The 15,555-nt window shown below is 34.6% G+C and overlaps 1 protein-coding gene across 6 annotated transcripts in view; it reads right to left on the reverse strand.

Moving 5' to 3' along the window:
• The window catches only part of DGKB (diacylglycerol kinase beta), a 377,865-nt gene that overhangs the window by 197,235 nt on the left and 165,075 nt on the right, over positions 1-15,555 (reverse strand). For all 6 annotated transcript variants that reach the window (XM_088162387.1, XM_014894413.2, XM_088162374.1 and 3 more), the window contains 2 exons: positions 13,671-13,744; positions 6,640-6,714 (listed from right to left, as the gene is read on the reverse strand). In XM_088162387.1, the coding sequence (XP_088018513.1) occupies positions 6,640-6,714; positions 13,671-13,744 (149 nt within the window). The remainder of the gene's footprint in view (positions 1-6,639; positions 6,715-13,670; positions 13,745-15,555) is intronic.

Here is a 15,555-nt window from a genome sequence, read left to right on the forward strand (position 1 = left end):
TTGATATATGATAAAATCAGTCCTTACACATAAACTGTCATTAGACAAAAAAGTTCCAGTAATTTTGTAGTATTACTATGTATGTATATGTTCATCCACATATATTGTATTCATTCTGTGTGACAGATATCTTAATGGATATTCTATATTCTAGTGACCAGATCTGATACACAGTTTGTAATCTCCTAATAAATGGACAACTAATATATTTCACACAAATACTTGAATGCAAATATAGACAATAGTTTGCAAGTGTTTAACTCTGTTTCCCATATTAAATTGTAATGCTGCAGGGATAATGTAGTTTCTGTCCTTAGAAAGTTTTAAAATTCTTTTGGACCTCTTGATAAAATCAAGAACACATGAAAAATTAAAGTAAAAAAGCAAGAATGTGAGAAGGAAATTAAAAACACAATGACTGAAAAAGTTATGTAACATGTAGAAGATGACAGGACAACTTCTTGTTCTACTAGTTTTTGACCAGAATTTCAATTTCAGTCAAGTTGCTTAGAATTAAGCCCATCACATGTCCCATCCTCTGTAATTTTCTTTGCTCAGAAGAGCTCTTATGCAATTTCAAGTGCAAATATAATGCTGGAGAGATGCTTACTTGCCCTTCTCACTCCTTCTATGTTCAATTTCACACATCTGCAGGAGAAGTGCTGTAGGATCTCCTGCAATCCAAAACGTCATGTGCCAGATCTGACTGGGTACACACGGGGAACGCTCCTAATAAGCCTATGTGCTGGAGGATCCTCTGCTGGAAGTCACCTCCCAGCACTGAGGTGCAAGGCCAGGCACTGAGATGTGCCCTGGCCCAAAGGTGTGCATCTCCATCCCTTCTCGTGGCCTGGCACAGCGACAAACGCCTCCTGCCACCGGTACTGCAACTCCAAGCCAATGTGTTAGGTTGGCAGAGTGTTACCAGGTGTAATTACATTGCTTATTCCTATACTGAGCATTTTATCTTAATTTTAAGTCAAATTATAGCCCAGAAGTGATGGCAGGGTACTGACTTCTAAGTACTTAAGCATTTCTACCTCATGTAGCAGATATGGAAAAGAAACTCTGGATAGAACCTACACCAAACAAGACCAAAAGCACTGGGATGATTTTAGCATTACTCCAGACTGGCAGAATACAGACCTAAACCTCTGTCTCCTTTCATAAACAAGCTTCTTCACCATATGGATATCAAACATTGTTTTTGTTTTGACTGTATAGTTCATCTTCATCAAAAAAGTGTAACTTTAAAAAAAGTGGGGACTGAAAAATCTGGCGAAACCATACTGTCAAAAATATTTTCAATAAGCTGCATTTGTATTTCCCTTGGAGCTTTGTATATTCACAGACAGTGAATTTTCCATGCAAAGTACAGCATTAAATGCACGTTTTTCTGTTTATAAATTTAAATATAAAAATTATACATACATTATATAAAAATCTAACACACAAAATATATAAAAATAATGCACGTTACAGTGTATTTTGCGTATACAAATGCAGTGTATATAAATATACTATGGCAGATATAAATATTTATAAAATCAAATTAATTTATAAAATTAAATATAGTTATATAATTATATATGTAAATAAATCTTTGAATTAGAAATTGAATTAGAATGTGCAGCCAACATCAGAAGTTGGGAAGGGAATACAGTTTTCTGTTTTATAAGGTTTCATTCCGACTCAGTAAATGTTACAATTGAAAAGAAAGAATTTGACACATTTCTTTATAGACCTTTAGGGAGAAAGTCAGTATTGCTTACCAAGAAAACTGTACTCAATTAGTGTTTTAATAGCACCTGTTACTTTTTATCCACTATTTTTCACATGATTTGAAGAGAATTTTTTAAGAAAACTGCTGGAAAATAATTTAGTAAAAGTGGTTTAAAGTGAAACTAAAAAAAAAAATGGAAGTCATTGTAATGTGCAATGTCAGCCTAAGCTAAAAGACCAGAATAGAAAATTTTATCCTATTTTCTTGGAAAAATTTGAAACACTGAAAGTGATCAACACCAGCCTAATTTTATTTTATTTTGGCAGAAACAAGGATTCAAAGGCAGTTATTTCTGCTGATAAATCAGTAATTTCCACCTGAAAGAGGGCATCTGTTTCAGCTACCTATATTACTCTAATTCCGTTTTTCATAATCACCTCATCAAATCCACAGGAATGCAGGGGATCTATTAATGAATAAAATACCAATGTTAGAGGATGAAACTAATTGATTTTGAATCATGAAGTTAATTGATCTATGCACAGGTAGGAAACACATATGCATTCTTATAGAAATGTTTAGAGAAACACCTTAAGTATTTATTTTAATGTATTTAATTAATTTAATTTGAATAAAACTGAAGTTTTACTCACAGTAATGAAAAGATAAATTGCACTATTTTCTATTTAGTTACCTGCACGTGACTTTTGCTCTTATACCCAAAAGCAATGCACTATGCAGAACTTCAGGTACTCAGCCACACAAGGTGGCAAAACAGCAATTCTTGAAATCATTCAGCATTCTTCACTCACAGTGGAAGCAAAACATAAGACTGTCCACAGCCCAAAACAATAATCCACTAGTGGATCTCTGGATATGTTTCAGGTACCAACACCACAGATGTCACAAAAGCAAAAATATTGTTAAAGCATCTGCTTAAAATATATCTCTAAATTCAGGATTTAAGTCTCATATGTGAAGACTTTGTGAATTCTAAGTACTACTGATTTGTGGTGAAGAAAAATAATTTTTTGTCATTAGAGTACAACCAACCCACCATTGCTGGCTTTGCCATTCTTTGGCAAAAATGTAATTCTTCCAAGAAAATATGGACCAGTTTCACTATTTTCTTCAGAAGAAAATAACTACGCAGTTATTATCTTCTAAAAATATTCTTGGTGTATATACCTTCCCAAGAACACTCTGGGTATTCCAAATGTCCAACAGCAAAGAAATGCTCTAGCAATCAATTCAAATAATTCGGGAAAATAGTGTAATTTTCCAAACAGGCTTATTGTTCTGCGAAGGTAAAAAAGTCCAGGTGCTGTAGATTCCCAATTAAATTACAGTGTAAGTTGTAGGGATACAGCTTTGCTGTCTTGGGTATCTTTATAGTGGGCAGACTTTAAGATTTAGTAAGGCCTGTTGAGGCAAACTGGCAGCTAGAATTAAAAAAAAAAAATAGATGTTCTCCAAATTAAATGCTTATGGAAGTTACAAAGAAATACAACTTTTGTGGATATAATTTCTATAATAGAGTATAAAAATACCAGAAATTAGACATTTTAAATAATAGAACTTTAGAGAACAGAGGCCTTTTCAGAGGGACAAAGACTTTGTGAAGCGCTGACCTCTCTACAGAGTCCTGCAGCTCTGTGGCTCAACTGCTATTCATCCTGCTATTATTTACCTCTCTGTGAGGTGAACAATAACTGAATTTCAGATTCTTCAAGATCATTAAATCCACAATAACAGTTGTTGTCAGAAGTAGAAGACTCCTAGAGAGATATAACAACAAAACAGGGAAACTCTTTTCATGGCAAAAGACACAGGTGCTAGGCACAAATTACACAATGCATCAGCCCAGCAATTTTCCCGTCACTGTGTTAACTGTGGCAGTCTGTAACTGTGGAGTACCTTTTATGCCTGTGTTCAGCTGCACAGCTTACAAGGATTTTCCAGCTCACTCATATCCCTCTACTGCCAATTAAAGAATGTCTAAACCATTAATTATTATACCCATGTTTAAAGTATACTGTTGCCTCCATTGCTGGAAAAGAATCAGTGCAAGAGTCGCTGCCATGAGGTTTATTTGCATCATGTACATATTTTTATGCAGACTATGTACATCACTGGTCTTGACATTAACTGTTCCAAAAACCCTAGCTCAGGCAGGCAAAGAAGCTGCAAGAAATGTCATTGCTTCTGCTCCTGCACTTCTCCATGTACCATCCCATCTATTATGAAAGTAAGCAACACTTCCACTTCAGTAATTGTACATTGAGGCTGTGATACTAAAATTCATAGTCAACTTGCTCAAAATATTTTTTCTGTTGTCCTGCCATATGCCAGCATAGTTACACAAAAACACGAAGAAATGTGGGGGGGTTTTGTGCTTTTAGGGGGTTGTGGTTTGGTTTGTGTTTGGTTTTTTTTTAGTTATTATTTTGGAGCCCTTTACTCCAACACATTGCTCTGCAAGAACATGGTTATCCTACAAAAGCAGAAAAATAGACACAGCAACTGAGCTGCTGACCATTAAAAAAATCCAGCAGTTTCAGCCCCCTAAGATTTACAATTTTCTTAGTCTCCTAGTTCTCTTTTCCTTCTCTCTGCTGTTTGAAAAGGGGATACTTAGATTTTTGGCAAAAATGAACTGGAAATATCAATTCATATCAGCCACAGATCCTTGGAACGCAAATTACAAAACATGTGAATGTTATCTTCTTGCTTGATGACAGCAGCCCATGAGAAAAATATCATCAAAAATTAAAAACATTAACTTATAGGTTAAAGCAGACAGGTTGGCTCTAACAAAAAATGCAAATTCTTAGCTAATACTATAAACATTCTCTTGGTTGAGTAAACATGGGTGAAAATACTACTTGAAGAGAAAAAAAATCTCAATATAGGCTCAAGTAAAATGTACTAGAATAATCATAAATGCTTTAAAATAAATATACATTATATTTATCCCTTTCTACTAAATAGCTTACTAAAGAACCTACTGGGATGAATAAATACACTTCTGCAAATCTGTTCCATTTTGATCTAAATTTCACATGTAATATGAGAACATTAAATAAACATAAAATCTGGATTGACAATCCAGTATAACTGGCATTATAGAGATGGATGAATGAGTGGACAGATGGATGAATGGGCAGGTTTTATTAGGCAACTCAGCCCTCACAGAAAACAAGTACTGGTAAGTGAAATACCAGAGTTTATTCAACTTCTTGCTTAAGGGTCAAATTATATGCAGCCTACAAAGTATTGCCAGGGGCAAGAAGTGATGGCAGGAGAAAAACTGGAAATTTAGGACTATTAATTTCTGTGAAATGAATAAGAAATATAGCAAAACAAGCAGTGCCTGTTTGAAAATTAATTAGAATTTTCTTCAAAGTGACTCTGAAGTAAAACTACTCCGATTTCTAATAGAAAGTGAAATTGAAAACACTTTCTAAAAAACACTGCCCTGGTTCAAAAGACTAATGTTTAAATTGCTTCAGTGCAGGGTTTCAGCTTGAACTTAACACTGCCCTCTTGTGCCTCTGCCTTAAAACGCATTTTCCTTCACATAGCAAGATTCATGAAAACTAAGTCACTTATGAACAGTTTTAAATTTTGAAGAAATAAGGTGACTATGAACAAAAAATATCTAATTTTTTTTAAATCATCCTCTCAATTTCTAGCACAGCATTTCTATTACACAGTATGTAAAACAATATTGTTTACTAGTTTTCTCTCAGTTAATTCTTCTAGTATACTTATTCTTTGAACTAAGAGTACTTAAATTTTCCATATGTGTCAAGAATAGCATAAAATCAACAAACTTCGAGTAATAAAAACAGCACTAGCATTCAGATACAAGATGATTACAGGCATGAAAGAAATCACATGTCATTATCTCCAGTTTTTGGGCTGGTTTTGCACTATTCAGCAGGTTAACATTAGCCACACTGCAGTGCATGATATCTTAACTCCTAAAATGATTGAACTCAATATGCTTTTCACTTTCATCAACGTTACACACATCTACAGCTCTAAACAAATAAAAAATGCAAAGACTAAAAAGAAAAGTATTCAAACAACAGTGTAAACTTTATTTCAGTGAACATGTACCTCCTAATATCCTTCTACAACTCTTTTCACTGAAAAATTTAATGTATCAGTGACATAAGTAAATAGCACCCAGTACATAGAAAATAACATACAGAGCAGATATTTAGCACTGCTCTGTCTAGTTTTCTTCTACCAAAGCACCCACTGCTTAAAAAGGAGACAATATCAGGTGGCAAAGGCTGGTGTTTGATACACTGTAATTCTCCTGTCTTCATACTAAGGCAAATTAAGAAGAATCAGGGTGGAAGCACATTAAGCAAGGGACGGCAATGCCAGCTGGTTCAGAGAACACTCCAGTCCACATTAAAAGTCACTGCCAGCACAATCTAGCCTGGCCAGTCATTTTCCAACCACTACATTTCCATGATTATGTAACTGATAAGAAGTGTGCAGTCACCAATACATTACAGGCACCTATGCATGAGCACATTTGTGTTTTAGTAAAAGAAATGCATGTTTTGCTGGTCAGTCTTTAAGGCCGCTGACATCTGCAACACAAGTAACCCCCAAGAACTCGGGTTGCTGAACTGGCAGTTAAAGCTGCAAAGAGAATTAAGTTTATCCCACAGTTCTTATAGAATAATGCACGGTTTTCAGCAAAACATATGAGACACAGCCTTATTTGTACAGGTAAACAAATAATACCTATACATTTCTGCAACCATTTAGAGAACTGCAGAACTGCAGTGTTGATACATTCCAAACATGCTATATGTACTTCAGTCTGTTCATTTGATTATACGGTATTTTATTAAATGAGTTCCTGGTAATAATATTAACTGCAGACTTACCCTGGCATTGGTCCATTTCCAGAAAGACTATAAACTTGACGAGGATTTAAAAGGTACTGAAATTTTCTATAAATTCTGAAGAGGTAAAAGAGACAAGGAGAAAATATTTACTTACATGTTTGGAATTTTTAAAAACCATTTCAAATGAAAGAATTAAAGAAGTTAGAAACATAATTATTTGAACTGCAGGATCTCATTTATACAAAAAATCAAATATTTCAACACAGCAATTATAATTCATACATAGTGTATTGTGGGATATAAAGTTGAGACAGAAGTACTACAAGCTATTTACAATTCAAATGCTGTGTGTAGACAAACAAAATACGATAAAGAGCTATAGTTACACAAGAAAAGGTGAGTCAAAAAAGCACTTTGGAAAGCATATTGATTTGCATTAAAGTAACTCCATGGCAAAGCAGAGATTTCTTCCTGAAATTTATTGCAAACACAGAATTACAAGTATAATTAATTGCAAAAGCTAATTGGCTTTGCCACCCACCAAAAATATCTGCATAGGCTGAAAAACATTCTGATTAATAAAACCTGTGGTCGACTACATTTCCTCAGGATTACATTTGAATGGGAAGAAAATGAAAAATATTTAAAGCATTGTTTTAGTGAATTACACTTTTTTTTTTTATTATCTGAAAAATAGGAAGCAATTTATTGATACAGCATGACAAGCATGGCCTTATCCCACATGGAACCACGTTTGATGTACTACCCTCAGGAATTATTTCTTCAAAAGTGTAAATTTAGAAATTTGAGTTTACTTGTCCTAAAAGTATAACAGATATTTTGTTTCTTCATTACAAATATTAGAAATGTAATTTCCTACACTTACTGGAATGCAGTAGTGATTCTTTTCTCACATAGAAACAAGAAAGCACAGAGAAGAGTTGGAGCTCAGAATAAATAAATATATACCTGGGATCTATGAGAATAGATTAAATTATAAACTCATGCTTCTTGGGTTTAATTTTAATGTTTCTGTCCTTAAGCTAATTAATGCTTAAATGTTTTTAAGAAAGCATTTATTTTTCCACTGAAATATTCTTTTCTTTATAATCTCTTAAATAAAATAGAAGCATAAGAGCTGAATTCTAGGTTAAAATGTCCATGTTTTCAAATACAGCACAATAAAACTGTCTAGACACAATCTATGTACACATTCAGGGATTTTTTTTTGTATTTTTTTTTCTTAGTAGAAATGCATAATTTATCAAGAGAGCAGGTGTGTAAAAATACTGAATACAAACGAATTCATAATTATCAGTAAAACTGCCAAACTGGAGTATTTTCTTAACTTGTCAATTATTTATTGATATCAGCTTCATAAAGCATTCTATTCACACTCACACAATACACTCCTGATGCCATTCCTGATACAAAAGTCAGTATGAAATGACTAGTTTCATTTCACAAGTGTGCACACATCATTGTTGATGGCTGTGACAATGATTATTCCTTTGACAATGGATTTACAACACAATATACACATTCCCATTTTACAAATGTAAAAGGAGTTTTCTAGTTAGTATGTGTGGTTTGCTTCTCAGACATGTAGAAGTTAATCTGGTCAAAGGTGATGCTAATTTAATTTGTGTAGCTGACCGTAAGAAGTTCATGAACAGCATTTTTACCAAGTCCCAAAGTTCTAAGAGTTATTTTCCTCAAGTTTGGTGCTACAAAACATACTAGTCATTACCTACACTCACAGAGCTGTTTTCAGGTAACAGTGAAATGCTATAAAAGCCTTCTTAATGAAGAGGAGGCTAGGTTTTTCTACTCAGAAGTCCGACAGCAATAATGAAGACATTACACTGAATTGTACTTGACTCACTGCATACCATTCATGCTACCAGTTGAACATCAGTACCTGCTAATCAATCCACAGTGACTCACTGCAAATGACACATTAAGCTTTAAGTTATTCAACATTTTTATGTATTCTGGTCTGTATAAAATTCATAAACTGATGTTTCGTTTCTATTCACACATTCTCAAAAAAAGAGGAAGTTAGAAACTGTCTATAAATGTTTCCTTCACACTAAGCTCTACCCAGACCTAACAGGGTGACATGGGGCAGCCAAGGAAATGGACAGTAACTCAGCCTTCTTGTTTTACATCTACAGTACCAAACAATGACACTGATGTGGCTCTGAATGCCTTGCTTCCACATGTGAGGAAGGAATTGGATGTGGTTTCCTTGTCACTGGAGATTTGTGCTGACAAGGCCATGAGGCGGTGTGGTGGCAAATGCCTCAAAAGACATTTTTGTGATGAAATGCAATTTCATGAATGAAACTAGTTTATGAAATCACTGCTTGTCAAGAAACAGCTGTGCTTCTGTACCTACTTTTGGGGTTATTCTGTGATCTGGAAAACTAAAAAGATTCCATTTACAACACAAATCCATGGAGGAGTTTCTTCACTGTCATTTTTCTGTTTATTTAAATCATGCCCATGATCTACTCTGCTAGTGTAACTGAGGAGGCAGAAAATTATCTCAGGAGTGGCCAAAGGAGCTGGCATCATCTTTAAACAGCTCAGGTGCTGAAGAAAATATTTTTGAGTGCACCTTGGGCTGAGTTAGATTAAGCTGTCTTCTGAAGAAGAGACAAAATAAATGGCCAGAAACTAGCTGGCAATCACAAAACTCACAATAAAGTTGACTACATCGTGGTAAAAGCTGGCCATGATAATGCCTTCTGCCACAACTGGGAGACACATCTTCAGTCCTCTAGGGGCTATTAATGATGTGGTTAATATGGGCTTAATTTAACCCTGATGTCAGACAAGAAGTCAAGGACTCCCCTCTAAAAGAAGAAAGGCTAGTTATCTTCTCTCTCAGACATACAATATTTGAAACTGCTTTTATATTTTGTCTCAATGCTAAATGAAAGCTCAGAAAGGCAGATTAGTCAGAGGGGAGGAGGGAAGAGCTATTATGAACCCAAGTTATTTGAAAACAGCAAAGGTTAAAAATACCATCAACCTGTATTGCACAGACACTGAACATGGAGTCAGCAGGAAAAGCCAGTGTACGGAAGCTGATCTCCAGTGCATCCAACAGCACATTTGTCAAGGAAACAATTGTGTAAACTCACCCTCTGGTCAGGCAAATAAACTGGAAAATGGAGAAGTGGAAATCAAAGTAATGAGTATAGCAAAACAACAGCATGATTTAGAAGGACTCTTATGTGAGAAACATTACCCTTAACAACAGCCTTTAGATGCACTATGTGCTTGTGGTATATTCTTTCTGTTGAAAGAAACTATTTTGTGAATGGTAGGCTACATATATACATTCTACACACAGATTATTAAAAACTGTTGTCTTGATTAATCAGATCATAATTGCAGACTGATAGCCCTAGAATGAAATGGATGTTCTGCATTATTTTGGATGAAATCAACTGCACCTGCGCATTTCATGCACAACCACTGAAAATATCTTACGGTGTGATATAGCCTGAGGAATCCACTTCCTGGGTTTGATGAACTCCTATTCAGTGTCATTCTCATCCATTTCTAGTATGTGAAAAGACTTAAATTCATCAGCTTTAATTCTATTTTTCTACTTTACTCTTAATAAACAGTGACTTATATTTTTATTCTCTTATAAACATCTGTATTGTCTATTAAACAAATCCATTCAAGTCCAAATAACTGTAAATACACTTGAGTTTCATATGATGGGCAATTACTAATCTCCTAATTAAGAAGAAAATACAATGGGGCTATTGTCATAATTCTTGATTTTGAGATTATATATGAAAGTCGTAACACTGGTCTTCAAAACAGAAACTTATTCAGGAAGAACACATTTATCACTACACATTCTGAAAAACTGAATTTCTAACATAATGTAACTTTTAAAAATGTAGAGAACATATTTTTTGAGTTCTGAATGTACTTTTTCTACATATCCATTTGTTTCCCACCATCCCTTTGTTTGAACATTTAAAAACTAAAACTAAAGAACCAAGCTTTTTTTTTTGCCTTTAAGTGATGCTTACTTCTTTTCTTTCGCCTTTGAGAAATTTGAAAAAAATTACAAAATACAAGAGGAAAGGACCATGCATTACTGGAGGTTGCACTTATTCAACTGGTTTTCAGTCGGATGCATAAACTCCCTCAAGAATAAAGGCAATGAAATGGGCTGGGTTAACATATGGTAAGGCATAAAATCTCATATGGGGAACTGTGGGAACACTGGAGTCTTGACAATCTGCAATAACCTTTCTGTGTTCAATGAAAGTTAATAAGAAATCTTATTTTCATTCATCATGACCTCTCAAATACAGAGAATCCTAAGTAAAGACAGAGGAATAGTTCTCAGTACAAGATTTTCCTAATCTGAATGAATCAAGAAAATGAAATTCTGATCTAGAAAAATTAGAAGGTTGTGGGCTTGTTTTGCCTTTTTTTTCCCCTCACTGCTGGGGAAAAAATCTTAATTTTATTACAGTGTATCCTCTAGTCCCACCCTCTCACCACCTGACCAGATTACAAAATTGCTAAAATCAAAAAGCCTGACTTGAATGCCATTTACTTGAAAATTGGACTCGATGATCCTCGTGGGTCCCTTCCAACTGTGAAGAAATCTGTGCATCACCATAACTGTGCATTTTGCAAAGTACTTTATGTCTTGAAATGTCCTGTTATTTTACTTTCCACAACATCTAACTGCCACAAAATTGGAGGGTAGGGAATATATGGGAATCTCTTTCTGCTTACTGACTCTAAAGCAGACAGATAAAACCCAGGGAAACTAAAAAAATCAGTAATATTTCTCCTGAGAATGTTTTCATCACTTAAACTGAATATTCAAACTGCAATGCACTCTTAACAGCCTTGTATTTTTGCTGCTGGCATTGATATGAAACATTAACACCTAAAAAATGGAGAGCAAACCCCTTGTCAACAAATAGTCCACATGTGGACTTTTTTTAACCTTTCTGAATCTGGCTTTAGATCTTACTGTTATCTCCTAATGGTGAATGACCTGAGATATGTTTACAGGACTATGCAGTTGACCTTTTGATGTGCTTCTCTTAAAACAGAAATATTGAGTGTGACCTTGACACATCAGTATGCAATTTAACATTTTGTGTGTATGTGGTATCAAAGTCAATTTAAGAGGTTCTTACAATTCACTACACTCAGCTGCTGGTGCCTGCCCTCGTGGTATACCCTTAATTGTGTAATGACACTCGTGGATAATGGTGCCAGTGAATGAAGTGCATATAGGGCATCCATTTTTAAAATTCAAATAATTCCTGTGATCTGTTTGGCCTCAGTAACAGTTTCATTGACATAAACTGAGAAGTGTTTGATTGTAATACATGAAAGGGAATAGGAGCCTGAGATGGGGATCAGATTTAAAACTTGCTTTTACCCTGGAGAGTATCTAACATTAAATGACATCCCTAATGCATTAAGCCCATTCAGATAGTAACGCTTGAGACCAATTATGAGCTGGGAACCGAAAGCTGTGAAACAGCATTTCATTAAATTGTTTCTAGGCTATAACTAACTGTGTAAGTGCAGCTCTCTAACCTGCCTCTCACCTACGTAATTGCAGACTGGATCTCTCATCTACTCACTTCATATTGGTACTACAAAAAGTCAAGCTGAGTGCTAGTGCAGATTACCTTCCACAAGCCCTCTGACTGCACAGCAGACCAGGACTGCCTCACACTGCTACTGTGGCTGAAACATGAAAACTCAGGATGGCTCACACTGTTTGTTCCAATTGCAAAGGCATGTTTTTGAAAACATTTAGAATTAATCTTTTAGATAATTAACTGCCTTTGACACACCTAGCTGATATGTAGGTATACCAGTCCAGAGATTACATAATCAGCTCTCAAGTGATAACCAGTTCTCTTAGAGGTCTTCAAATATAATTTTGGTTAATGCCCCTTAACTCTAAGAATTACCCTAACAACTATGCAGGATTTTGTCCCCTTTGACAGTTTAATTTTAGGGGCACAGGAAGATGTGATCTAAGGGAGGCAGAGTGGAGGAGGTAGGGAAAACTGACCCATTGTAGTTTACTTGCTTGGCTCCAGGCTTTAGAATCACACTGCATCCCTCCTTTTTTGCTTCTCATTACCCATATCACCAGTATCGACAGGTGTCACCTTCAGCTGGATCCTGGCCAAAAGACCACAATCTTTTTCAAGATTTGAAGTTACAGTAATGGTGACATCACACGAAGTATCATGATAACATTAAATTACAGACATGGAGAACTAGGCTATAAAAATTGAGGGATTTAAGGGATGATAAAAAATGGCTGTATTGTTAGCATTTGAAATCCTGAAATATGATATGAAAAGTCTGTTTAGGAGGCAACTAATTCAGCACTCCTGCCTGAGTAGGAGAATGCTCCTTACATCTACTTTATGAGGCTTCTGATACATTAACACTTTAACTAATAAACTCAGATGTTTTTAATTTAAATCGATGTAATTCCTGACGTGTAATATGTCTTTAAGATTGTGTGACTGGACTCTAATAATTCAACTGGATTTTTAGAATGCTTATCTACAGAAATCAAAACGTTTCTTTGAAGGAAATCTTATGAAGCAGCTTGAGAGCCTCTACTATTAAGTCTTTAAAAAGCAAATCATACATTAGCAAATGGAATACTGCTTCTAATTTAAACTACTGGCCTGCCTGTATAATCATTACATAGATTAAAAGAAAACTGTTAGCACTTTTAAGTTTTAATACAAGATACGGCAACTCACATCTTCATGCAATTCACACAAACCCATGCACTGAATATACCTACTTTTTTTTATTTGAAAAAAAAAACTATTCTATAGAACTAACTCTTGATTTTAACCAGAGTATTTATAGGTACAGGGATATAGGATGTTCAACTGTGAGGAATAACAATATAAAATTTTGGATTTTTTCCTCATGTACAAACTTTTAAAATTAATTTTTAAACATTTCACAGACCAGAATTGAGAAAGAGAAGAAAAAAAGAAAAAGAAAAAAACCCTTACCTTTCTCCTTGTTTCCCACCACTTTTAGGATTGACAAAAACTAAAAGTGGATGAGTGCCTGGAACTGGAGTGATCTAAAAGAAGGGAATAACACAGCCACTCATTAATGCTGTGTGTTGCATTCATTTTTTCCTATAGTAGACAGAAAACAAAAAGCTTAATGCAAACTCTATGTTATGCCATGTAATCCAGCTGGAAGCAATACCATAATTTGCAATAATCCTCACTTCATTAATTTGCCAGCAATTGGCAAGTGACTTCTTTAATGCTGTCTGTTTTACAGCTGTGTTGCCATTTTAACCAATAATGCCACTGAAATATTGAGATATATACATACATAACCTCTCACTATATAGATATATATTTCTGTGCGTGTATATATATGTATCTACATTATCTCCATCAGCAGAAAAGAAAACCTTACATGCAAATAATTACTCTGACAGTAATTTCCTAAAAAAAAAAAAATAAAAGAAGAAAGTTTAAATGAAACTGTATTTTGGCGTGAGAAATTATATATACTATTTTACACTGTGAAGGTCAACTCTATCTATATGGAACATTGAACTTGACAGATTTTTTTTTTTAATTATGGCAATGAATACCTGCTATATTTGATATAATATGATATTAGACACTTTTTAAAATGTGGCAACCATGATATTAAGGAATTCCTTTAAACACCTGCAAAAGCTGAAAAACGAAAAAGGAGAAACCATTAAGAAAGAAGGCAAGTCTGAGGAAAAGAGTGTTGAGGAAAAGGAAGGAAACAATGGCATCTACCACCATTTTTAAAAAAAAATTCTTTAGTGCATGGAAAGTTTTACACATTCACATTAATATTTAGCTTTACAAACTAACACCTTCATTCTAAGTAATAGGGTTAGTCTGTATTTTCAGATACTCTGAGATGCGTGTGTTCATTGCCTTTACTCCAAAGACTTGAACATAAAAAAATGGTATCAGATGAGGTATGATACAGGTCTTTAAACCATGAATTGCTCACATTTAGAAGTATCACTTTTAGACATATATCAATTCCAAAATGTTTCAAAGTATATTAAGAGTTCCAAGTCAACATCTCCAAAGTCAACACTAACAACTTCAGAGACAAAGCTTGGATCATCTTGTTTCAAAATGATACACTGAAAGGCCTTGCTCAAAATCCTTACTCCTAATCCCTGAAATAACAAAATGTGAAGAATTCATAATGTGTAATTTAAGGCAGAACCTGAGAAACCTCATAGCTAAGGAGTTTTATAGGCAAACTATAGATACATGCATATAGTCCTACAGGCATCTAAAACACTTTAAGTAGGAAATGTTAAGGACTAGTGTGTCAACTCTATTCATGTTTTCACAAAACAATAGAATCAAATCTGTCCCAATATATACAAAAATAATGGAAAAGTCCACAAATTCAGTGGTATTAAGCTTAACATAAAACCGACTTAGTATCACCTGGTGCAGTAAAGTGCTGTATGTTGAAACATAGATCAAACTGCAGAATGCAGTGAAGTTTGTCATATATTTAATTTTTACCTACTGTTTTAATCAATTTTAGTTATTTAGCCAATTCTCATGGTGTTTATTCCTGTAAACTAAGTGTAAACCAATGGTGCTCATTGTGACAGAGATGGAATACCTACTGAAATCCCTTAGGACGCAGGTTAATTAATGAGACTCATCCTAAGGTTATACATGATCTATTACTTCCTCTAATTAGAAATAATAATCCTGATCATTATGCTGGTTAGCTAGAAAGAAGCAAGATGAATGTGCTTAACTATGATTAATTGTCTTTAAGTCATGCAGACCTCCACTGCCACTAAGTTACCTGCTCACTCTGTCTGATGGAAAGAAGGTTTGGGCTTGATCTTTTTCT

Source organism: Sturnus vulgaris, chromosome 1 (assembly GCF_052056855.1).
Source record: "Sturnus vulgaris isolate bStuVul1 chromosome 1, bStuVul1.hap1, whole genome shotgun sequence".
NCBI classification, from domain to species: Eukaryota; Metazoa; Chordata; class Aves; order Passeriformes; family Sturnidae; genus Sturnus; species Sturnus vulgaris.